Source organism: Motacilla alba, chromosome 2 (assembly GCF_015832195.1).
Source record: "Motacilla alba alba isolate MOTALB_02 chromosome 2, Motacilla_alba_V1.0_pri, whole genome shotgun sequence".
Lineage (NCBI taxonomy): Eukaryota > Metazoa > Chordata > Aves > Passeriformes > Motacillidae > Motacilla > Motacilla alba.
Window position 1 is genome coordinate 143,820,577 of NC_052017.1, and position 25,226 is coordinate 143,845,802.

At 40.2% G+C, this 25,226-nt stretch overlaps 1 protein-coding gene across 1 annotated transcript in view; it reads left to right on the top strand.

Moving 5' to 3' along the window:
- Positions 1-25,226, top strand: part of TG (thyroglobulin) — a 146,435-nt gene that overhangs the window by 59,280 nt on the left and 61,929 nt on the right. The window contains exons 35-41 of the mRNA XM_038126940.1: positions 373-438; positions 9,237-9,371; positions 10,228-10,392; positions 11,536-11,758; positions 14,734-14,827; positions 18,612-18,771; positions 23,371-23,570. Coding sequence (XP_037982868.1) covers positions 373-438; positions 9,237-9,371; positions 10,228-10,392; positions 11,536-11,758; positions 14,734-14,827; positions 18,612-18,771; positions 23,371-23,570 — 1,043 coding nt within the window. The remainder of the gene's footprint in view (positions 1-372; positions 439-9,236; positions 9,372-10,227; positions 10,393-11,535; positions 11,759-14,733; positions 14,828-18,611; positions 18,772-23,370; positions 23,571-25,226) is intronic.

Consider the following 25,226-nt stretch of genomic DNA (forward strand, 5'->3'; position numbering starts at 1 on the left):
ATTCATATTTCTGAGAAATTCCAGTTTATTGGAAGCAGAGAGAATCTCGTGTCTCTCCCGGTGCAGAAACCCGAACACAGAGAGGGACATCGAAAAAAACAAAGAAATACTGAAATAAGTTGTTCATACCTGCATCTCAAAAAGCATTTGTAGAAATATTTACAAATACAGAAATTTAGGAAAGTCTGGTTTCATGTGCAAGCTCAAAAGGATCAGATAGCAAAGCAGCCTTGCATCCTTACTCTTGGTGTTTGTGGGGAGAAGATCCAACATCCAGATCTGAGAAGTAATGCTGGAAATATTGAGTACCAATTGCTTTTAAACCTTGAAATATTATTGTTTTTAATTGTGTTGTTGTTTTTCTGCTTTTAGCTGACTTGAAGAGCACCATTCCCAACCTGTGTCCACCTGTTAATTTACCTTTCAGGCCAGAAAGTGGTAAGTATATTTATGAATCAAACAAAACTAAACACCTTTCCCCCACTTCCCCCACCCAAAAAAAAAAAACCAAAAAAAACCCCAACCAGTAAAAATCCCTTCATCCTCTATTTTTTTCATATTGCTGAAAAATTGCACTCTAATGAAAGTGTTCCCCATGAGGTCACTCATTTAGGTGTTTATTCATTTTCATTTATTGTGTATCATTTAAAAGAAAGAACTGTCACGTCCGCAATGCTGACCTAATTTCTCACACTTGCTGCCACATGAGACAAAATATTTGGCAGGACTGATGAAGAAATTTATTTAGGAGCGTGGATGTTGCTTCACTTTCCAGATACAATAAATCTTATGGTACTCACATGTGTTATTTTAAAAGTGGGTGGATCTTCTTAGTAAATGAAACTTAACTGCTCTCTTTCAGGGCTTTGTGTCTACTGACCCCTAAAAATATATGCAAATTGTCAGCAGCTACGGGCTTCCCTGAAGTGTCCTTTCCAGAAATACACTGCATAACTGCAAAATGTTGTGTGTAACAGAAAGAAAGGGGGTGGAGTGCTTATTAGAAAACTCAATTTAACCCCCCAGTTATACCAAAATTTAGAAGTCACTTCCATCTCTGCCTTTGATTTTCTGTTTGATCTGAACAAATATTTAATCTGATTGAATCTGTCTTTCTTTAAACCATATGCAACTGAGCATGCAGGAGACTTGATATTTGCAAAGAATTTTCAATACTCAGTTCAGAATTTATTATGAACTGTCTTATCATCATATCCATAACAACAAGTCACAATCAAGTTTGGTCTATTTTTTAGTAGAATTTGTCCTTTTTAAATGATCATTTTGATGCAATAGAAGGAAAGCTCCTATCTTTGTAGGTAAGCAGAGATAATTTTTGTGTGAAACACTTTGAGGAGGTGGTGGGGTAGGTCTGGTGTGTAGGTTGGGCAGTTCAACTCCTTTGCAAACTGCTTTTCCCATGGGATGTGGAAAACAGCTTCACTAAATCATTCTTCCTCCCAGAGTGAAGCTTGGTAGTAATTTTTTATGTTTTTCTTGCTTGCTTAAGTCTAGGAAAACAGTGCCCTAAGCAGCACTTAAGAAAATCAGGAAATTAGGTCTTTCTGCTGTTTGCTTTTGACTCTAAGGCTGCCCAGAACAGCAGCCCCAGCAAGGGAGGTGTTCATCTTTTGTAACAACCCTGATCTATTACATCCATATCCAGATCATCTTTCCAAATGCAGAGCAACTCAGGATATCACTGGTTTGCAGAGATCTGGTTAAGCAGTCCAAGCCAGCAGAGCTTCCCTCAAGGATGCAGGATTCTGGATTAGAGTGGTTGTCCTGGGGACTGACAGTGGTTAGCAGAAGTCACTTAATTACAGAGCACAGCAAGGCTGGAAGTCAAATTAGCACTGGTTTCCTGGACACTTTGGGGCTCTGACACCACTGGAGCAACACATTCAAAATGCACCTGGACACCATCTGTCCTTGTGCTCTGCCTCATTTTGAGAGTAAAAGTACCAGACTGCTTATTTTGGTCAGATTATTAACTGGGCTGTGTTGTCAGAGGTTTTAGAAAATTTTCAAAAGCATTATTTCCAAACACTTTATGATTGTATGTTATATTAATATGTGCTATAGAAGACTAATTGTTTTAGAGCTGGGCATCACACAAAAGCTAGCATTTGCTGAATTTTGTACATTGTGGTAATGCTTGTACATGGGGATAAAAAATTACTGTGGCTGCTCTGTGGTAGCCAGATGGTGAATGTGAGAAAATGTCACTGATTAAAGGGCACTGCCATGAGTAGATATGTGTGTGTGTGAATGTAAGCATATCTATACTTATAAAAATATAATTTTTTACATTGAAAGATCAGAAAAATACTGAAATTTGCATACTTTGCCAGAAGGCCCTGCAAAATTGTAAGTTAATGTTATGTCCAATCCAGAGCCTGAGTTAACTAGAGCTCTATTAAGGCTTACATTTCAGTGAAAGTTAATGCACTGACTGCCTCATTTCCGAGTCAGCCATTTTGCAATGTTCAGGACAGAGTGCCCAGCACTTTGCTTCCACCCATTTGCAGTCAGGATGCTGCTCCATTCAAAATCTGTGGTGTTTGCAGCCCCAGTGTGTTGCGAAAAAACCCAGATGAGCAGACTTATTTTCAGCCTGGTGGGAAGAAGATACTTTGCCTGTTTTACTCATTGTTCTTCTCAACAGAGAAGGTGGAGGCATTGTAGGACCATAAAACAACAGAAAGATCTCAACAGGTTTTCACAAGTACATGGAGGCAGGGTAGGGAAAATGTGGGGCTGCTGAATGGGGCAGGAGACCTGATGAGAAAGGAGATAGAAAAGGACAAGGTGCATTTTCACCTCAGTCTTTCCTGGCAAGTCCAGCCTTCAGGATATTCAGACCAGAGGGAAAACTGCAGTTAGGAAGTTTCAGCCTTAGAGAAGGAGGATCAGGTCAGGGACCAAGCTGGACATACAAATCCAGAAATGCAGAGGGGGCTGGTTAATGTCATTCTGAGGCCACTCTCAAATACATTTGAAGGTGAGGGGAGATTTATATTTTCCTTCTGTTCCCTGGTCAAAGGGCTTTTGAGGAAGTTCCTCAGCAGTAATCACCATAAAATGTGTAGATCTTTGAATCTGCAATGACAAAAATGATTTTCAGGAGAACTTCACAGAATCACAGAATAATGAGGTTGCAAGAGACATCTAAGATCATCAAGTCCAACCTATGCCCTAAGACCTCAACTAGACTATAGCACCAAGTGCCATGTCCAGTCTTTTTTTTTTAAATACATCCAGAAATTCTACCACCTCCCTGGGAAGACAATTCCAGTACTTTATTATTCTGTCAGTGAAAAACTTTTTCCTAATATCCAACCTATGCCTTCCCTGACGTAGCTTGAGACTGTGTCCTCTGGTTCTGTCAGTTGCTGCCCGGTGGAAGAGACCAAATCCTACCTGTCTACAACTTCCCTTCGGGAAGCTGTAAAGAGCAATAAGGTCACCTCTAAGCCTCCTCTTCTTCAGGCTAAACAACCCCAACTTCTTTTTGTGTCTTGTTCTAGAGCAGCCTGCAGCCACTAGGGAGATGCAAGAAAAGACCCTTCCCTATGTAAGGCAAATCCTGGGAGAGACACAGCAAAAGGAGAGGGTCAGGTTTCTTCCTGTTCTTTGTCTTGTACCAGAATGTTCATCCAGCAGCCCATTGCAGCCCTGTGATTTCTGTCAAAAGCCTGAGGCTCCAGTGGGCTTTTCCCAAATTATTGCTCTTACAAACAACACTGCTGTGTGTTTCTAACATTCACTAGATACCCCATTAGCCTGTGAAAAAGAGGAATTTGTGCTCTGTAGTGCCTGTAGCCCACTGCTCTCTAGCAGGAGGGAGGTGAACTGCGCAATGTCTTTCACCTGAATTCTCACTGATTTGTTGTTGCCTCAGCAAGTTTTGCCTACTTTCTGCTCCAAGGCTGAAGTCTCCAGGTCATCTCATCTCCAGGCTGTAGCGTGTTTAATTCAATGTATGGTTTTTAACTGAATTTTTAACTTTTAACTGAATGAATACTCCCATTTACTTCTGTGCATCTATTGCATGGAGCAGAGCAGGCTCCTGCTGGTCTGTTGTGACTTCCACATAGTTTCTATGATCTCACAAGTGGTGCTTGAAAAATTGATAGCCTGAACTGACTGGGAAAGTCCAGCTTGTTAGGTTTGGAGCATTTTTTCCCCTGTTCATGTGCTGTGATGACACTTGAGTATGGAACCATCTGTGGGGAGTTTCAGGTACAATCTGTGACCTTTAACAATGGGAGAACAGATGTTATTTTAGGACTGCCCATGCTGAAAATGCTCATATGTCGTCCTGCAGTCTTGGTTTACTTAGGCTGGTATTTAAACAACTCTGCTCAGTTGTGTGAACATCTTGGACTGTCTTATAAAGAGAAAATAGCCAGGTCTCATAATTAGGTTTGAGATGGAACTTCCTGCAGCCAGCTGTAAGTTAGGCGAGATAAGAAAATGGGTTTTTAAATTATATATATTTTTATTGTTATTTTCCAAATATGGAATGATGTTATTCAAGCAGTTTATGCACAAGGGTTTGAGTTTTGGAAATTCTTATGTGTTTTCAAATCAGTCTGAAAGAAGCAAAACAATCCATGAGACATATTACCTGAATTTCTAGAAGGAATACTTGTGCTTAGAACACACTGGAGAGCCTGAAAGCACTCTTGTGTATGAGGGAGGAACAACCTTGGTGACTTTTGACTTTGTTACTAGATTTATTAATTGTATGCAATAATTATCTAAACTTTAATGACTTTTTTTTGTCTTCAGTTCTAAGTAGAGCACATCTATCTATCTTAGATTTGGCAGCTGTTAGGAGGCGGTGGCCCTTACAGGGTGGCTCCTGCCTGGCCCTGTGGAGAACACACAGATCATGTGGGCTCTGTGCCTACTCCATGCAAATGAAGTAATTAACTGAGAAACCACCCAGGCATATGGATGTAATGATCTTAGGCCCTTCCTGTTCCTGCCTTCTATGATCCCCTAGTGATTTATAGTCATTCCCTTGAGGCAGGACTGAGCAGAGCGGTGGCTACAGGATATTCCAACATGGGAATAAATTTCCCATGAGGCTCTGTCTGCACAAGGGGTATTTCCATTCTCAAGAGAGATGCTGATGGTAGTACAAGTGCTGATGTAGCAGACTTTGGTGATTAATAGTATAATTTATCTTCCTGTTTTCCCATAATGTTGAGTATTTGTCAGAAACATCCTTAGTGTGAAACAAAACCTTGTTGTACCCATTTTTGGGAACTGATTTACTATGCTCCCACATAGCAAATTTTATCTCTGACATGGAATTACTCTATCTTTGGTCTTAAGTTTGATTTTTATTGTTTGTAAATATGAGGATTTTAGCCTTTTGAAAGCAGCTTATTTTAAACCTGGATAAATACCTAGTACATTTTTAATATCCCCTTACTATATCATTTGCTGTAATTGGCACCCCTAAAGGAGACAGAAAGCTTGTATTTAACAGGAACATAGCAAGATTGCTCCCTGCTAAAGGCCATAAATACACAGTTGTTATTTTTGAGACTTGTCTCAGGTGTGATTACAGTTATTATGCAGCGGTTTAAAGAAAATAATTAATTTTAAATTATACAAATCTCAGTGGATCAACAAAAACAAGTAGTTCTATTTTAGGAAGAGTATATTTTCTACAGGTCCACTCTGAGTTGTTGGTTTGCTGTCTTTGAAGACTGTTGGTATACAGACAGGTTAGCAGGCTGTTGAAAAAAACCTCGGAAAGCTAGGAATATAAAGCACTGAGTTCAGTCTATAAGCATGTTTGGGGTTTGAGTCAGGGGTATTAAATATGGCTCACAAATTTCAGAATTAAGATCAAAATTTGTCTTTCAAACATAAATCAGGTGTACTGAACCCAGAGGTCTCATTTATGTACCTCCTTAACCTCATATGGTCCTCCTCAACTTCACAAGTTTTCTTTTTACTTGTTATTTTAATGCACTTCTGTTTCTCTGTCTCCTTAGATCAAGTGTTAAATTTCGCAGCAAACTCATAACTGATGCCTCTTTTCTTCCACTGAAGTCAGCGATAAAACTTTTGTTGACTTTATGGCAAGGATTTTATAACCTCTTTGCCAGGAAATCTATTCCAGTCTTGTGATCTTGTGACTGCAGTGGGAGCAGAGTAAGGCCAGTGTGAGTCTCTTTGCAAATTCAGTCTTAAACATTGCCTACCCAAACAAGAACATCTGGAGGAGAGAGGCTCTCTGTATGGGACATCTATAATTTTGAAATAAGAGTTACAGGGATGGCTGGATTCAGAGGGCTGTAATTATCCAATGAAAGCCTTTGCCAAAATGTGGGTTGGAAGGTTAGCTCTTAACCTATATATAGACCAGAAATGTCTTCCAGCCCATCAGGTGCACTGTGCATTGCCAGGAGCACAGGGCCAGTCTGCAGCTCTGCTTTGTGAGAGCAGTTTCTACATGAGGCAAGTTGAGATCAGCCATGGAAAGCTGTGTTTTGCTCACAGAATGAAGTGGGTGTCATGGCTGTGGGTGTTGCTGGATCTGCTTTCAGGAAAAGGGAAGAACCAATATCCAAAATCTCTTTAGCAGCTCACTGCTGGCTGTCAATGTCCACAGTGGTGCCATGCAGGGCTCTGGGTTAAAGAGTTGTGAACTGTTGTTAAAATAAACATTTATGTTTCTGCATCTCTCTGCATCTGGGGTCAGCTGGGCAGAAAAAAGGAAAAGGAAAAAACCTGGGAGTCTCAGCATTTAAATCTGACCTGAGATCATTAATACCATGTCCAGGATGGAGGATGGAAAAAAAAAAAACCAAACCAATACAATCTGAACCCCAACCCAACCCAAAGAACTCCTGTGTGGGAGATGGCAAGGGTCACTTCTGGGAGATTTGGGGCAATGAATAATCAGTTTAGATAGGAATGTATGAGCTGTGGATGTTTGCATCATGAGTGGTCACTCTTCCATGCCTAGCATGGCCTGCAAAGTGCCCAGTGTGCCTCATATATATATAAAAGATGTGCTTCTGACTTGACTCTGTCCCATATAAAGGGATAAAAGAAATTTCTAATGTAGAAGTAGAAAGTTTAGCTTATGAAATTATGTATATGAGGCAAAATTCAAGTGTAAATCCAAATCCAGTGGTGTAAATCCAAAAAGTTTATTTTGTTTTTTTTGATTCATTTTGAATTTCCTTCCTGAGAGAGCAAGGACCCCTCTGAATGTTTGGCCTGTGGGAAATGGAGGCAAATGAGGATGGTGAGACTTGCCTGAGGTCACTTGGTGAGTCAGGGAAGCTGTGCAAAGAGAGTCTGGGGAAGTATCTTCCAAAACCACCGGTGCACCCAGACTTTTTGTGTTACAGTGGAATCCAGATAAGGCTCTCTTTTGAAAGAACCACAGCTGGTCTAATTTGAAGCTTTGTGTTTGAACCTGGAGAGATTTTGCTTGTTCCAGTAGTAGAACCTCAGCTGCTGGTACTGTAGACAGCACAGGATGACAGCATTGCTCTTAGGTAAAAACAAACTTTAGTCATATTGATAAAAGAAATCTTTTCTTCTTCTTCAGAAAAAAAACAAAACCAAACGACCCAAACAAAACACAAACTGAAAACATAAATTGGTAATATTTAATCTGGAAAAGAAGACCTGGGGGATCTAGTAATGCAGGCAGAAACTCTCTGGAGAGGATGTAATGGTTAATTCTCCATCATTTAAAATTGATGTTTATTTTTGAGTATCTTTCTAAATAGGTGCCACAAGCTGTCACCCTAGATGTAGAGGCTGAAGTTTTCTAACATAGGTTATGCAACAGCTCATAGTGGATGTTTTAAAAAAAGAAACCACTGACATTATGAGAAATAGTAATTTCCACATGACTAAAATCACTCTGTTCCTCTAAAATAATTGAATAGCCAGTCCTTAAAGGGAAGAAAAAATCCAGTGCAGTGAGTCTGTCACACAAGTCAAGCTGTGACTGCAGGGTTGTTACTCCTGACTAATTCAGATCCCCTCTGATGTAGCACTGTGATGACTTTGCCTCTCTGTGACTCGAGTAAGCTTGTGGTGTTAACATAACACATTAACCTTCATTTCATGTTGAGTGCTGTGGTCAGACTGTCTTTCTGAGAGGGGGAGAAAGGAAACTTTGGCCATCTTTGCCAGTCACTGATTTCTCAGTAGAATAAAAGAAATGTTTAATGAAATGACAGGTCGTGACTTTTGCATCCATGTGGGTGGATGAACTCGAGGACAAGACCTGCTCACTAGGAATAGCAGAGGAACAGCTGACTCTGCTCTCTCCTCACCCTACAATTACATGGAGGGGACAACACCAGCCTATTGTTTAGGACTCCGTGGCCACAACAGGACCTTTTGCTTTTAAAACATATTGAGCTTCTGAAAGGAACTAAAGTAATTAAAGGCCCATTCTGTCCCAAACCTTCTGTTTTGTCTTCTATGTACAAAATTGAGAGTTCTCAGATATTTTTAACTGTTTGTGTATGAGAAAAAAATGTTTGTGGTATTTTTTTTTAAACATAGTTTGAGACAGAAGGACAATCCTTGAGGAACACCAGAGTTAGTATATATGTGTATATGCATGCTCACACAAGTCCGTGGACACTAAATGTATATATGGGAATATACATATATGTAATACACATGATTATATTTACACATATGCACATATTTGTGTATATATATGCCTGTGAAATTGAGTGAAATCTTAATTATGTAGAAGTTACATGACATTAAAACTGTTCATAGAATTTAATATAATTCTATCTACCAAATCAAATTAAAATGATAAAATTAACCTTCATTTCCTTTCCAAGAAGTTAGTGGATGTACCTGTTCAGGAACTTGTGTGCAAGCATTAGAACCCATGCCCTTTAATATAATTAGGGCTGTTCAGAAGCCTTTTATTTAAATCAGTTGGATTTACCTTCAAACCTGGATAAAGCTACTCTGGATTTGCCTATTTCTTTACTAAACACCTTTGTAAACCAATTAATATCTGTCCTCTGAACACGGGATCAGACCTTCAAGTCAATTTAAGGCCTTTGAATATTTCATTTATTCTCAGTTGATGCAAAGGAAGATGACACTTGTTTATTGAGGAACTCCCCAATGCTTTTAACTCCTTAGTAGGTTCCTCTGAAATTTTTACTGCTCTTTCTAGTCATATTATTTTTTTATTATTCATTTTACAGAATATATGGATGCATGGCAACCCTTAAATGTGTCATCTGTTCTCCTGGATGCATCCATCTCCCACTTTGAAGTTGTGCATGTTAGCAGAGATATATTGAATGACTTCTCCACGGCCAGAGATTTTTGCCTGTCTGGTAAGAAATGGTCATTTACAGCTTTACAGAAAATACTGACCTGTGAGCCTGAAAACCAAGAACAGCTTTCCCACTTCTGACATAGATACACTGATTTTACTTGTCTTTAAAGACTATCCCAGTGTTTCCTAATCTGAGAGAGGGGGTCTGAAGTAGCTTCAAGAGAGATGCAATAGATATAAAATGCTGTAATATAATACAGTAATTGGGTAATTTTGACACCTCTTGGGCACGGAGATCTCTTATTTCTCCAGGCATTGTACATCTGGGAGAGTATTATAGCAAATAATTAAAGCAATGATGTCTTGTTTTTCTAAGGAACCACTGCCATTTGTTAAACCCATCTGCCAAAGCAACATCTGGCAGTGGTGTGTGAGGAAGGGTTAACTGAGGGCTAGGAGCAAGCAGGGATTGAGCTGTAGTGACAGAAAAGAGAATTGCTTTAATCTACAGCCTGACCAGACAGAAGAGTTCTCTAATTTCGCATGACTGGGAAATCCTCAATGCCACAGAGTGGTAGAAGTAAAGGAAAGTTCCCACCTACTCACTGGGGACTGTTAGAATTCAGATGAGGTTATCAGCACTTTACAAGCTGATGTTTTTCTCTAAAACCTGTGATAATAGTTTTTTTGCTGCATTATTCCTTTTTAAAGACAATATAAGCTTCTGTCCTTTGGCTATTTTGGAGAATATTATGGGCATTTGGGGACATTTATGTCCCATTGCTCTGAATTACATCATATCCTTGTTGCTTCACCTGTTGTAAAATCTTCTTTTAAGAACAGTGTACCACTGTCATGCAAAATGTGAGAACACATTTTTTAGCTGCTCTTTTTCTTCCTGCTTCATCTCACAGCTTGTTCAAAGAACCAGTCATGTTCAATGGTTACACTGGAAATCCAGCCTTCAGCCATAAGGTGCATTTTCTACCCTGATACACAGATGTGTGCACATGGCCTGCAAGGGCACAGCTGCTGGGTTTTACTCAAAGAACCTGCTACCTATATCTATAGGAGACAAGGTAAGAACAGGTCAAAGCTGTGGAGGAAGAACCTCAACTGTGGTGCTCAGTTCTAGTGAATGGAGGACTGAGGAATTCCTTACCTCATAAAGCAACATAGATGTCTCCTAGACACTTCTTCATGGCTGTTTCAGAGGAGTTACAGCCAAGAGGATGGGAAAAATGTCCCCAGATATTGTTTTAAAAATGCATGAAATTGTAGTGTTACCCTCTGGTGGTGAAGCAGGCATAACAGAGGAAGTCGAGTTTATGAAAGGTATTTTGAAAGTGCAGAGTAGTGAAACCAAACAACAGCAGTAATGCAAGTCCAGCTCTTAGCTTTTCATCAGCAGAAGATGCTTTGATATGCTCTTCCTTTTAAGCTTGGAGAATAACACTAGGAGTGTTGAAAAGTCAATGTCAATGTCAATGTCAATTGAAAGTATTAAGGACAACCTCTAGAGAAAACAAAAAAACCAAACAGATATCCCTGCTCCCTAAACAGAAAAAAACAATATTTTAAATAAGTGAAAAATATTTAAGAGAGAAAAAGAAGTTGTATAGACAATGTAGATAAGTAAAAATTCTATTGTTTGTTTACATGCTTATTTGAAAGTGTAATTTTTGTTGGATTTATGCCCTTTGATTTTTAAAGAGACTGCCTTCTTTTAATGTAATACTGGTTATTTTATTTATTAATGGTAATTAGAACCCAGATGACAATAAGGGGTAAGGGAAGAAAATTTTCCTTGTCATTGAAATTCTGTGAAGTCAATGAGAACCTTCTAGATTGTAGCTCAGTGAGAGAAAAAGCAGTTTATCATTGCCAAGTTAAAAAAAAAAATCACAAACTGAGACATAAAAGTAGACTTGTGTTTATTGTTTGTTACAGGTTTGGTTTTAGTCCCATGACTTTGAATTTCGTTCCTGCCTATCCACTACATTGTTTTAGGAGAAAAATAGAGGGAGGTGTCACTTCACTGTGTTTCAATGAATTTTTTTATAGGAAAACAGTAGCAGTAAAGAGTTAAATTTATCTGTGTTTCATTTAAAGAAGTGGACACCTAAGAGTTTAAAACGATGGGAAATGGCACTAATTTTCGTTTCTGAAATGGTCCTAACTTGAATAAATAAATTATTGTTCCTCTGCTTGCCCTCTGACAGATTTACTCCAGCCCATTTCTGAGTCGGATTCAACCCCAAGGGTGTACATCCCATCCCATGGATACCTGATGGGCAAATCCCAGGTGATCCACGTGGGCTCAGGATGGAGGAACATCAGCCAGTTCCTGGGCGTCCCTTACGCTGCCCCTCCCCTCGGCGAGAGGCGCTTCAGCCCCCCAGAGCCCTTTGCTTGGCTGGAGACCTGGAACGCCACGGGGGCTCGGTGAGGAACCCTGAGTGCCTGCAGGAGTGCCGTGGGGGGCTGTGTACAAATCACAAACGGGACACAGGACTGCTAGGAACGTGCATTGAGCTGTTTTATTTTCCAGCATCAGTCTCATTACATGGTTATGACAATGGGAAGATGCCATCAGCTCACATCCCAGGCAGCAGACCAAGAACTTAATGTTACACCTCACTTTAAAAGTTTTTTGACCAATCAAACAAAGCAAAAGCATATTGACAGTGGTTCTATCCAATCACTGTAAGCATGTACCTTTGGTTAAAACAATGCTTGTTTATTTCAAATGCAATACCTGCTTGTAAGTCTTAAAGCACAATGCACAGAGCTCCATTATTAAGCTTCCTAATATCTTGCTAGATATACTTTTCTGCAGCTTAGGGAGTTATTCTAGACAAGCGTTTATACACAGACCATTAATTGTTCTATTTGTCCTTACTTTTCTACTTTTCTACTTCTTACATAATTTTTCTGCTGACCTATCTCATGGCTACTGCTTAGCTCTAATCACAGTTCTGCTGTCTCTGAGGCCTGCCTTTTGCAGCTTTCCCAAAACCCTCTGATTTTATGGATTCCCACATGCAGGAGTGCTGGTCCAGCCAGGGCTGGGAAAGCTGCTGGAGTGATGACAACAATATTCATGTCCTTTCCTGCAAAGCAACCTACAGAGTAGGTTGATAAATAGATACAAGTCTGAGTCTTTGATTAGCAAAGAGAATAATTTCTCCATCTGCATGTTAAAGCGTGCAAGCACCTCAAGAGAAAAGGCAAATTCCTGTGCACTCCATTGCCTTGAATCTCTGCATAACTCCCCACCAACTGTCTGCTGTCAGTCCATTTTCATTCTGAATAGTATTTATACAAGTATTTATTATATTTATACAAATAGTTTTGCCCCTGCTGAACCATACATTTGCACACATTTAGTCCAAGAGGGGCACTCCAACACTGATGTAACCAGACACTGTGGGCCTCATATAGAAATTCTCTGCCTGGTGGTGTCCAAGAGATCAGGTTGAAGGGCCCAGAAAATCAGTGTCTTCTGTCCAAAACCTATTGAAAGATAAATACTTGGGGAATTGAAAGTGTATTTGGCCTTTGGTTATCCCATCAGGATGCTCCTGAGCTGTGGAGGTGTGAAGCCACAGCCTTGAGTACATTGCAGGGATCTGGTGGGATGTGACTTTTTGTTTCCAAGGTGTTCAGTGGTGTTATTTTAGCACACACAGCACCAGCTCTTGGTGTCTGAGGCACAGTCTGGGTTTAGTTAGACCCACCTGCCTTTCTGATCTCCCCTTGAAGACCCAAGATTTCAATGGGCAACCTGGCTGAGATTTTCAAAACAATTCGGGGACCTTTGTCAATCTGTTCTGTCTTTTGAATCCAAAGTGTTTCTTTAGTCCAATGGAGAATTTGGCCATTATCTTCTATTATTCATTTATAGTTAAAAAACCCAATTATTTGAGTTTACACTTGGGGAATTTGAGAGACCTCAGTTTATGTATAGAAACTGTTGATGTTTTTAGGATTATATATATTCTATATTGATGCTAAATATTTATATACAAGAAATTCACATTAGCACAGTGTCATTACTGATTGAAGAGATATATTTATTTATCAGCTTGGACTTGATAAAAGACTTTAATAACTTAAAAAACCCAAACCAACCCAACCCAACCAAAACCACCAGCCAGCTATTGGAGTCTCCAGCTCCTGTGCTTCAGCAGGTGGCAGCCTTTCTCCTGGGAGCTGGAGAAAAAAAAGCCTTGATCACAGGGGATGATCTCTGCTGCCCTGTGGAAAACTGTATGATTAATAATGTAATACCTATTGTCCTGGCAGGTTTCCTACCTGGGAATTCGTATTTTTTCTGCCAGAAGTGGCTTCAGCAGTTTTTTTGTTTTGGAGATGATGTGCTTCACTATGTCAGTGTGAAAATTGTTGAGTGACATCAACATCCTAGATTAATCTCCCCCTTATGGAAAAAAATCATAGAATTCCATTAAGTCTGGTCCTTTTCCTTGTAGTTTTCTAATAATTTCTTTACACCTTTAGGACAAAATTTTGCAAGGGCATTAAAATGATAATTTAGAAATAATTCTCTGAGCAATTACCTTATTTTCTGAAGCTCTTTTGGTTTCTTCACTAACAAATTGTGAGGTTTTTCCTAACTCATTGTGTGCTATGGATGAAGCTGTGAAATAGAGGAGCTGGCTTCAAAGTAGGTTGTCACTGAACAGCAAAAATCATCCACTTGATTCAAGCTTGATATGCTTGAGCAGATTAATCTCATTCAGATGATGGCTGGAAATAATTTCTCTATGTGGTTTGCTACTGCATTCTTATTGAAAGGGTACTTTTAACATTAATTGACACTGTTAATGGTCTGCTATGATGCTTAGAACAAAGAGATTGTTAAAATGCATTTAAATTTTGAAGTTACCAAATTTTCCCACAGACAATTAGAAATCAAATTAAACACAATGAAATGTAGCCCACAGACCACTGGGAAATAAATCAAAATGTACACAGCCCACAGATTATTAGAAATTTAAATAGGTAACCAGCATTTTAGCAAAGGAGTGGATTTTGTAGGTGTGCAGGGGAGACCGTGCCTGTGAGCCTCAGCCCTGCTCTCTTTACAGCTGGTGCTAATTTTGTACAGCTTATGTAAAGTGTGGGTTTTTTGAAAGCACGTTTTTAAGTTTTAAGCTTTTTAAAATGGGGCAGGTTTATGAGGAGGGGTTCTAGGCACACAAATGCAATGCATTATGTGCAGGTATACAAACCCACATAGCTGTTGTTAACTTATAGGTGGGCACAGTTTTAAATGAGATCAAGATTTACATATTTAAAGATTTTATTAACTAATGCATCAAAATATAAGGAAGTAGCAGCAGTGGAAGAAGAGTAAAAGCCTTTTTTATTGTGACACTCTCAATCTGTGTCTCTAGGGCAGCATGTTGGCAGCCAGGAGACGGAGAAGCCCCACCACAGTCTGTCAGTGAAGACTGTCTGTATCTGCACATCTTTGTTCCTGACACCACTGTAAGTATGAGCTGTAATTAAAATCGATTTTTTTTGTAGCTGAGGATTGTCTCTTTCCAAAGTGCTTTTAATTGGCATGAATGGCTGTTTTGCCCTTGTTGTCCACAAAGTCTGCAAAGTTAAATTAGGCACTCTGGTGTCTTTACTGGTACAAGAGTATTCCCTACAGGCTTTGTGTGAGCTGTGGTGGGTGACCAGGAGGACAGAACACTAAAAAGCTAGAAATAAGAGAGAGACAGAGAGGGAAACACAACACCAGAAGAAGGTGACAGCCAAGGAGGAGAAATTAAGGACAGAGATGGCAGTGTTCCTGCAAGCAGACCATCTGTCCAGGAGACAATAGTGCAATACATCAACATTTACCAGCAGACAGGGGGCTGCTGATGGATTTTTTCACCCTCATCTTTACTGTTCCCCTGTTGACATCTGTGGGAGTCTGCTGGGAAATGAGAGTGGCAAGCAATGCTAGATTTGTGGCCAGCTCACAGAGCTTAAAAATAGATGTTTCTAAAAATGACTGGGCCACTGGTACAATGTGAGGAATTGTCATTTGAAAGTTCTTGATTTTCTCATTCTAAACAGATATAAAAGAAAGCTGCAAGTTAAAGCCAAGCTAAAATGATTGGCCAGCCCCTGGGGGGCCTGGGGTGAAGATGCTGAATAACATGTGAATCCCATTGAGGAGTGGGCCCAGAGACAGGAACTTTTTCTTTCCACAGTACTGGCAATTTTCAGAAGGTGATGGTAGCTGTAATAGAAATTTATGAATCTGTCATACTGCATGTCTGGAAAGAGCTGGTTTAGCAATCTGACAGCAGCACAGAGAGTCCCTTGCAGGCCCATTTTAATCATCACACAGACCAGCAGTCTGTTTTCTCCCTACAGCATGAGGCTGTCATTTTGCCTTGACTGCAGTCACCATTTATTGAAAACATCAGGTCACTGTCCCAGGCAGTTTGCCATCTATGCTTAAGAGCTGCTTTCATGATACTTTATTTGAAAGCATTGTATTTTCCTACAGACTAAATAGGCTTGTCTATTCTCCTTCTCAGTCCTGTGAACTGAATCTCTCCTGTCTTTTGTAATATTGTAAGGTGGAAGTAGGTCCAATCAAGAAAATCAGTTTCACATGCATAAATCTTGTCCAGGAGAGAGCTAAAATTTCTGGTTTTGCAGAAGTAACTGGGAACAGAAGGCAATGAATTTTCCTTCTCTTTTTGTGGCAAGCTCTATTTTTTACTCACATGCAGATAGATAGTTAAATATTTTTAGCCTGTGGAAAGTTAAATTAGCCGGTAAATATGGAATATAAAATCTCCCAGAGAGCAGTGAATGCAGAGGTCGTTCAGGAGCATTTTGAGCCTCAAAAAGAGCACAGTGCAGGGACTGCTGCCTGTCACCAAAGGGCTCTCAAAGTGTCAAGCACTGAAGAAGGTGAATGACATAATTTTGCTCCCATAGCTACATGTACCACAGTTAAACTGGCACTTTGGACTTTTTTCCACCTATAATCATCACCACCTGTCACACTAGCTCAGCAAAGCTGTGCTTTGCCTTTATTTAGAAAGGATTTAATTATAAGATCAAGATTTTAAAATCTCCATTAAATAGGAATAGAAACCCTCTCTCTTCTTACTCCATTTCCTGCACATTCCCATCCTTATTGTGTCATCCCCATTGCACTCAATTCTTTACAGAGCAATATTGTATGGTAGTAAAAGCACTGAAGGTTTTCTGTCTTGGTGGAGTTTAAATCTGTCCCTGTCAAGTAGCTCATCTAGTGTTTTACAGAAGGATGAGCAGGGAGGTTGGACCAGATGGCCCCAACAGTGTTCCCTTCCAAGGTTAACCATTCTGGCATTCTGTGATGGAGAAGATGCTTGTGAATATTATGAAGCTTCTCAGACTTCCAGCTGACTTGCAGCATCCTGGTGGCTGCTGAACTTCATTACCCCATTAGGGTTTGCACGTGGGACCTAAGCCCCTGTTCATAGTCCCCATGAGACCATGATGGAGCTGCTGGGCTTCCCATTGCTTGGTGCAGAAAAAGAAATGTAAATGCTGCATCCAGACACTTGGCTCTGTGCACAGTCCCAGTGCTACATCTTCCCCTGAATTACTCCATATCTGTTGCAGCCATTGTAAATGGCTTTGGTTTGCCACTTCCAAATTTTACTGCCCATCTTTGCCCTTTGTAAACTATTTATTGTGTAAAGTCACTCAGAATAATGTAATATGCAATTTACAGGGCAGCTAGAGGTCATGGTGCTATGGAGACTGTGGACATGTGGGAAATGCTTAGTATGAGCCTCAGGCTTAACCATGCTGAGCTGAGGAGATGGAGCAGGCTCAATATAACTGTTAATAACCATTTTAGCTGACACAACTCGATGTGGTTGTATTTCAGAATGAATTTCCATGTGAAAACAGATGATTTCATTTTTTTCTTCACCCCTATCTCTCTCTGTGTTGCATGCAGTGCAGAAATGGGAACCAGGGACAAGGCACTGCAAGTTAGGCAATTTCAATTCAAGAGAAGTTCATGAGAAAAAACATCTGTCAGTGCTTGTAATGTATGTGTTTTCTTGGCAATATTCTTATGTTCACAAGAGGGCCCTGAACTGATTCATCAGAGAGATAAGTGAGGAGTACACACAGACATCAGTAATTTTGCAGGATGCTGCAGCCATTGCTGCTCTGCTGCTTCTCCCATACAGCCATTTGTGTTTTTGCTGGAGACATTCTTTACCAGAACAGATGGGACTGCTGTGTTTAGCTAAGCTCTATCCAGAAAATAGCAGCAGCAGAGCCCATTGCTCTCTAGGTGCAGGGAAAACCAGCCCCAGATGTACTTTGATGCTGCTACAGAAAAGGGAAAAACCAAACCAACCTCCCCCTTTATGTTCACTGAAGGATGTTTCTGTTGAATGTCTGTAACCTGCTGGTAAGTGCTGAGGTGTCCTGGAGCTCTTCTGCCTTTTTCCTGTTGATGCAGCCCTGCTGTGTCTGTAGAGAGGGTCCATACCTGGTGCTGCTGTAGGAAAAAGCTTCTGTTTCTGTGCAAAATCAGGTGGCTCTGCCAGGAGTGTTAACATGGGTGCAGATTGGCACTCCTTGCCATCACAGGAATCCTGCTGGGCTGTTTGAGGCAGAGTCCATCTGTGCTTCATGAGATATGGGTCTCTCCTCTGCAAAGTCCTCCCTGCAGGATCCCTCTGTGTATCTGGTAGGGGAAAATTTCCATGAGCACTGAATTTCCATGGAGTGTTATCAATATCAAGTGACATTTTTGAGACTCGGCAGTGTTTGAGTGCTGAAGACTTGAGAGCAGGAAGCAGCTGTGCACAGCTGTGAGCTAGTCTTACTCAAGATGGAGCAACCCAACCGGCCTTTTCCTTCTCCTGTTTCCCACTTGTTTGAACTTTTCCTGCATCTTTGTGTAAAGCAGATGTGCTCTAGCAAAGACAAGCACACCACATGCTCAGTGGCCAAAGCAGCAGAAGCTGGCCTAGAGGAGATTTTGGCTGGTGGAATACTGTGGTACTGTTAAATCTACTTTATACTGGAGATAGTGCCCTCTTTGTAATATACAGGTCATTGCAGACAATTTGTGGATAATTGTGGACAACACCCTTTAAATTCCTGACAGGCAGATATTCCCTCTTTATGGTCACTTTTAAAAAGCTATAAATGGCTTAGATAATGTTCATGAGGAAGCTATTTGTTTTCTTATTGGTGACCTATCAAAACAACAGGAATATTAATCTGGTCATTGTCATGGCAGGTCAAAAACATGTCAGTGTTGCTGTTCTTCCACAATGGAGGGAGTTACAGTGCTGAGGAGGGAAAGACAGCCCTGGATGGATCATACCTGGCTGCCATCGGTAACGTCATCGTCGTGACGGCAAACTACCGGATCGGCGTCTTTGGCTTCCTGAGCACTGGTAAGTCATGTGTTTCCAGGGCAAACACATTCTGTAACTCTACTGTTTCTGATTTTTATTTTTTTCAAGTTATTTTTAACTCAAGTAACCTATATCTTTCACAGATGTTTTATTTTCTAAATTATTGTGGGAAAAAAATGGCCAAGAAGTAGTGGAGACTTGATCTGAAGAGAAAGGGGATAGGCTGGGGTAACAGGGACAGCCACAAACCAAACCCAAAATCGATATCAAAGCACTGGCTAGACTTGTGCTTGCAGATGAACTTCTGGATATTGAGCTTTGCAGACACATGTGAAGATAGGTTAGTACCAGAATTCTTTCTAATTCCAGTGGCCTATCTTGTGGGTAGAGCTTTCAATGATTCCAACTTTCAACCTGTTCCATCCATGAAATGTTGCTGATGCTCTCTTGTGCCCATGTCAGAGTGGAGAAGAGGCAGAGAAGATAACTGCAGGTTCATGGTAAGAAGGATGTTAGAGGATGGAAAATAAGGCACAAAGACAGTTGGTTGGTTCTTTAACAAGTCAGCCTGACTCCTCTGAAGGGCTTGCCACATTTAATTTGAATCTGTACTGGCCTGGATGTGCCTGCATGTGTTGCAGCCCTTTCTCCTGTTCCAGTGTAAAGGATTTTTGCTCTCCTATTGCCTCCTAATACCAATTGCCGTTAAAATTATACAAATTCCCATTAAAACCAGGATTTTTTCTTGTATAAAGAGGTATGAAAACACACATTCAATCTCCCTAAGTCTTTGCAGTAGTGCCATCTGGTCTTGGGGATTGTTTTTTTTCATTTTGCCTTTTATTAGCCTTGCCTTTTTAAGCAAGTAGGGAACACCTTTCTACCATCTTTCACTTCTCCCTGGAGCAGGGGAACTTAAGGTAGAGAGCCATTGAGAGAAAATGCAACAGCTGCAAGTGGAGCTCTGTCTCAGTCTGGTGGCAATCCTTGGTCTCTTTAGTGGGCATTTTAATACACTTATAACTTTTAGGATGTCATATTTGCCATGTTTGCAAGTATCTGACCTACATACTTGGCTTGGTGATCCTTTCAAGTGTTCACTGCTAGCAATGTTGGGTGGATTTTACCTGGTTTGAGATTATAGGTGTAGTTGTTGGTTATTTTTTTCCCTTCTTTGTTTTTTGTTTTGTCCAAAGTTCACTCACAGCAAAGTCTCTTTCATCCTGTAAATAGAGAGCTTTCATTACAAGATCCTTACTTATTTAGATAAGAATTTGGTTATGGCTGTATCTGGAGAAAAAAAAATCACTGTTTTCATCAGTTTTCAACCATATGTTTATGAAAGTGATACCATAATTTCATTTTGTCTGGAGCCAAATGCAATGTGGATATGTGCTGTGGGAGCTTCCAGTACACAGCACTGCCCACACCATCCTCCTTCAGCCCTGTGAACCTCACCTTGGTTTCCTCCTAAGTGGAAAATGGTGTTTGGGCTGAATATGATACAGCAGTATTTAAATGGTGATGCATAATTTAGGAAAGTTATTTGGTCTCTGTTTCACAGGGTTCTGCCTGCATGTCCCAAAATGTCAGTACTTGAGCTTGGTGTGCATGGTTGGCATTCCTGCAAACCTTCAGATAAAGGTGGTTCATTACATGACTTTCTGGGGACCTTTTCCTGCTCTTTGTACTGTGGAGCTGTGGTCAGGGAAAATTTCAGTCTTTCCTTGCCTTTTCCTCTTTGGGAGGTCCAGGGTGTGGATTTGGGAAAATCGTACAGTCCTAGAATGACAAAATATCTGAAGTTAAAAAGGATTCACAAGAATCATTGAAGTGCAGTTCTTGGCCCTGCACAGGACACCCCAGGAATCCCACCGTATGCCTGAGAATGTTGTTCAAACACACCTTGAACTCTGTCAGTCTTGGTGCTGTGACAACAAATGGGTGATTATTTAAGTCATTAACCATTAATGTTCCAGTCTCCTGCACCTGGTCCTTTGGAACTTTTGCCATTGGTTTCAAAGGGAGCAGGAGTTCACCCTTAGGGTTTCACAGCGGGGCTGTTAGAAAGCCCTACAATTAGAAATAAAAGTTATGAACTTGTGAGTAATATCAGTTTGATTGTCCAACTAAGCAAAGTCCTGAATCCTCTCAAGTTGATTTGTTATAAATTACAAAACTAGAAAGGAAGGAGTTAAATGGATTTTTAAGGAATTGAAGGGTAGTGAAAACAGAAGATTTCCTTTTGTTTGGATGGAGTTTTTGTTAGTTCTATAGTTCTTCTGGTCTCTCAGTGGCAGGGCTTTTGCAAAAAGGGAAAGAGCTCTCTTTCTTCTTAACATAAAAGATGTTTAATTAAGTTTGCTGTCACCCATTAATGTTGCAAAAAGTGATGCCTGCTCTTACTAATGCCTTCATTTCTTCCATTGTGTCCAGAAAAATTAAGGTGAATTGCCAGTGATATGGATGGCAAGAGTTTGGAGAAGACAGTCATGTTTTTAGTTTTTATTCTTTTAAGATTCCATGAAGTAATATAAACCAGAATGATTTTCATGCTTTAATTTAGCATTATTGTTCTTTTTCTGTTTAGTAATAACAGAAGGAAGCACACAAGGATTCTGGTTTCTTTTCAGTTTCCTGTGGTCCTCAGGAATGTGATCTTTTCCTACAAAAAGGCAGTGGAAAAGATTCCTGGCAGACATGTTTCTTTCAGTCTAACTCCTATGAAGGTCCATGCATGCATCTGTTCTACTGTGTGGTACATTTCACAACCCATTTGTGGTTTTTGCCAAGGAGAAAGGAACTGGTTATATTTCCCTCTTTGGTCTTTGTGTTTAGTATAGTGAAAGCAAGGCAGATTGTGTGGCTAAAACATTTGCATGGATCTGCACATAAAAATTTCTTCACCAAAGGGATTGTAAAACATTGGAACAGGCTGCCCAGGGTAATGGTTGAGTCACCATCCCTGGAAATATTTAGAAAGATGTAGATGTGGCACTTGGGGACATGGTTTAGTGGTGAACTTGACAGTGCTGGGTTAACAGTTGGGCTCAATGATCTAAAAGGGTCCCTCCCAACCTGACTGATTCCATGATTTCACTTCCTTTGGAGTGGTCTCAATGGGGATGGACCAAGTTCTTAAAATGAGATTTCTTTTTAAAGAGGGGGTTTATTGATGGATTGAGAGCTCTGGGAAATGGTCATGGTATGCAGACCAAACTAAAAAAAAAAAAAACCCCAAACCAAATCACAAAACCAAAAAACTAAGCAGGGAAAGTATTTTCTCCATTGCTTCACTGGTGTTGCTTGGACTGATCATCTAAAACAATGGCTATAGGTCATAGTGTTTTGGCCCTTTCACTTTTTGGCTGCCCTACTGAAAGGCTGTTGTAGTGTGGGCACCTCCAAGACCTGCAAGGTTGCCATTAATCTGTTCTCCTCTATATTTATTCTGCTGTGTAAACTGGTGTGTTTGATACCTCAGGAATTCACTAGAGCAGTGTAAAGGATGTACACTTAAACTGCTCCTTGCCCAAGACCTATCCACAAAGCAGTTTCTTTATTCCACTCTCTGTTAATTTTAATTCACTAGTTTCTAAACCTACCCTTATTTTAAACTTGTACTATTTGGTTTTGGAAATGGAAGAAACAAATAGTTTCAGCTGTGTTTCTATTCACAGCTTTTCTGTTTTATCCTGTGGGTTGTTGGTTTTTTCCAAGTTTTAAATGTGAAGAATTTTCAAACTTTGAAAATGAATGGCTCATTGTTGATTAAAAAGAAGCAGACAGTGAATAATCATCTTCTATTCCTTTTTTACAAACCATGGAGGAATTACTTATTTCTGCTTTTGTTGACATAAAATCAAGCTTACCTACATTCTTGCATCATTAGATGCTTTCACCATTAGTTACTTATTAATCAAAGTATCAGGTTACCACTTTCTGGTGTTGAAAAGGAGGTGGTCATATTTAAGCATGAGAAGCACATGATTATTTGTTTGTTTTTATGTTTACAAAAAGTATATATATATATATGATTTGTATCAGATAGTCATAGGACGATCTCAAAGAATAGAAACAGAAATATTATAAATTTTAAAACAATATCTGGAAGAGTGTAAAGAAATTCAAGATGTTGTGATTTATGGTTGGTCAGGCAGGGCAAGTGTAAGAGGTATGTAGAAAGGAAACATGCAATCAGCTGTACTCCAGGAAAGCAGTAATTCTTATAGATCCCTTCAAACTTGTGAACTTTGCAAACACACAGTTTTGGTTTTTTCTGTTTTTAACTCACTTAAAGATCGAGCTACTTACGTAGAAAAAGAATCCTATGGCTAAATCCACAGATACTTGAGCCTGGATTTGCCATGATGTGTCCTAATGAAGCTTAGAAGTTCATGTGTTATTTTTGTATCATTGGGACAAAGCAGCACCCCCAGGGCTGCCCTGTGGAGTGGTAAAAACTGAAATGGAGTCACTGTGTAAAGTGATTACCTTGGAAGAGACCACCTCAGACTTTTAAACCCTGGTATCAGTTTTGTCAAGTTTCAGCTGCAAGAGCTGCAAAAAATGTAACATTTACCCCAAACTTCAATGCTTATAGTTTTCTTTACAGCCGTGGTTTGTCTCCTCCACCAGGCTCTGCTGAGGCCAGAGGGAACGCTGGCCTTTGGGACCAGCTGGCAGCGTTGAGATGGGTGCAGCAGAACATCGCCAGCTTCGGGGGCGACCCCAGCCGCGTCTCCCTGGGAGCCGAGCGCGGCGGCGCCGATGTGGCCAGCGCCCACCTGCTCACAGACACAGCGGCTACAGACCTCTTCAGGAGGCTGCTGTTGATGGTAAGTTCCATTCCTGCTTCAGCTTCACCTGCACTGTGAAAGGATGTTGCTACAGAGATGAGGATGCTGCAGTGCGTGGGTGCTGGTTTTATTTCATCCATACCCTGACAGAGCTGTTGTTGCTGTAGTTATTTTTCATCTCACCTGTGACTGTTATCTCCAGGAGCTGGATGCTTCGCCAGGATGTACAAGAGATGCACTTTGGTGTTTGATTTACTCATAGTAAGAATCCAGTTTACGTCACTGTGGTTTTTTGTGTATTATATAAATAACCTTGTTTCGTAACCTGGAGGTACAACAGCTTAGTTTCCATTCCATAAATTTGATGTTGGTCAGCAGCTTTTAGACCCTGAAACTGATGAGCCAAACTCCCACATGTTAAAGTATCCAGTCTTTTTATCAAATCTTATGACAGACTTCATTTAAAAGAAAAAAACAAATTTTAGAGAGTAAACTCAGTTTACAGATGGGCTTGTTTCCCATCAGCTTAGACCATTTTCTCAGTTACTCTAAATGATCCATATCCTTACAGCTTTCCTGTGCTGAGTCTCAGGACTCTGAAATCAGTTTTGTCAACATCAATACTGCCATTTATCTTCACAGCCTCAGTGTGCTCTGAAATGAGGCTTAATCACCAGAGGAAGTTTATAAATCCATCAGAAATGGTGCTTGGACAAAGTGAGCTCTGCTGGCAGTGCTGCCTTGGAACAGTGAGCAGTGGAATAGAATTCTTGGTTCAGGAAGCTGAGGGCTCAATTAAATAAAATGCTACCTTGAATATAATGACATCTTAATTCAGTACCTAATGGTTCTTCACTGTGTCCTTGCTTCAGGAAACATAACTTGCTTTTGCATCCCTGTGGCTCAATAAGTTTATTTTAATTGCATCGTTCTAGCAGGGAAGGCAAGGAAGTTTTTGAAAACTGCTGCTCATTGTTTTTTTTGTGTCACTATCAGATAATTCCTCACACAGTTCCTAGATTTTTAGTGAGCTCTTCACATGGAATTCAACTTGCTAGAAGACCCAGAGTACTTTTCTCTCAGTTTCCTCCTACTCTGAAGTCACAAACCCTTTACTGACATGGCTGAGGATGGGGCCCTGTGAAAACTGTGGCAGGGCACAGTGCAATTTAACAGCTGAACCACTTAGGGAAGGGAAATGCAAGGACCTTTTTGCTTATTGTTGCTTCTGGAGAGTAGTTCCACGTTATTTAATTTCTTTTGTAAAAAGAAGTTTAAACTTATTCTTTCTCCTAGAGCAGAGCACTGATGGAAAACAGTGGCAAGTGCAATGAGCAGACAGGTTCACCAATTCTTCCCATTTTTCTAGTGTTTATATCATTTTTTTTTTCTGGGACTGTTCAGACTACTCTCTTGGCAAAAGCAGCATCTCCACTGGGCTCCAAGTAGAGTTAATTTCAGATTTCAGAGTAGTGTTAATTATTTATCCTGATAGCCTCAGAGTGGATGTAGTTTTCTTGTGAAATACACTGACAAAATGAAAAGCAAGCAACAATAGAAGTAGCTTGTAGCTTAAAAATATACTTAAGCTTTTTTTTAGTAAAGTGGTGCCAAAGTTGGTTTTTCACTTACATCTCCTGTAAAGGGATATGTCTTGTTTTTGTTCAAAGACACCAAAATCATTGAGTACTTTTA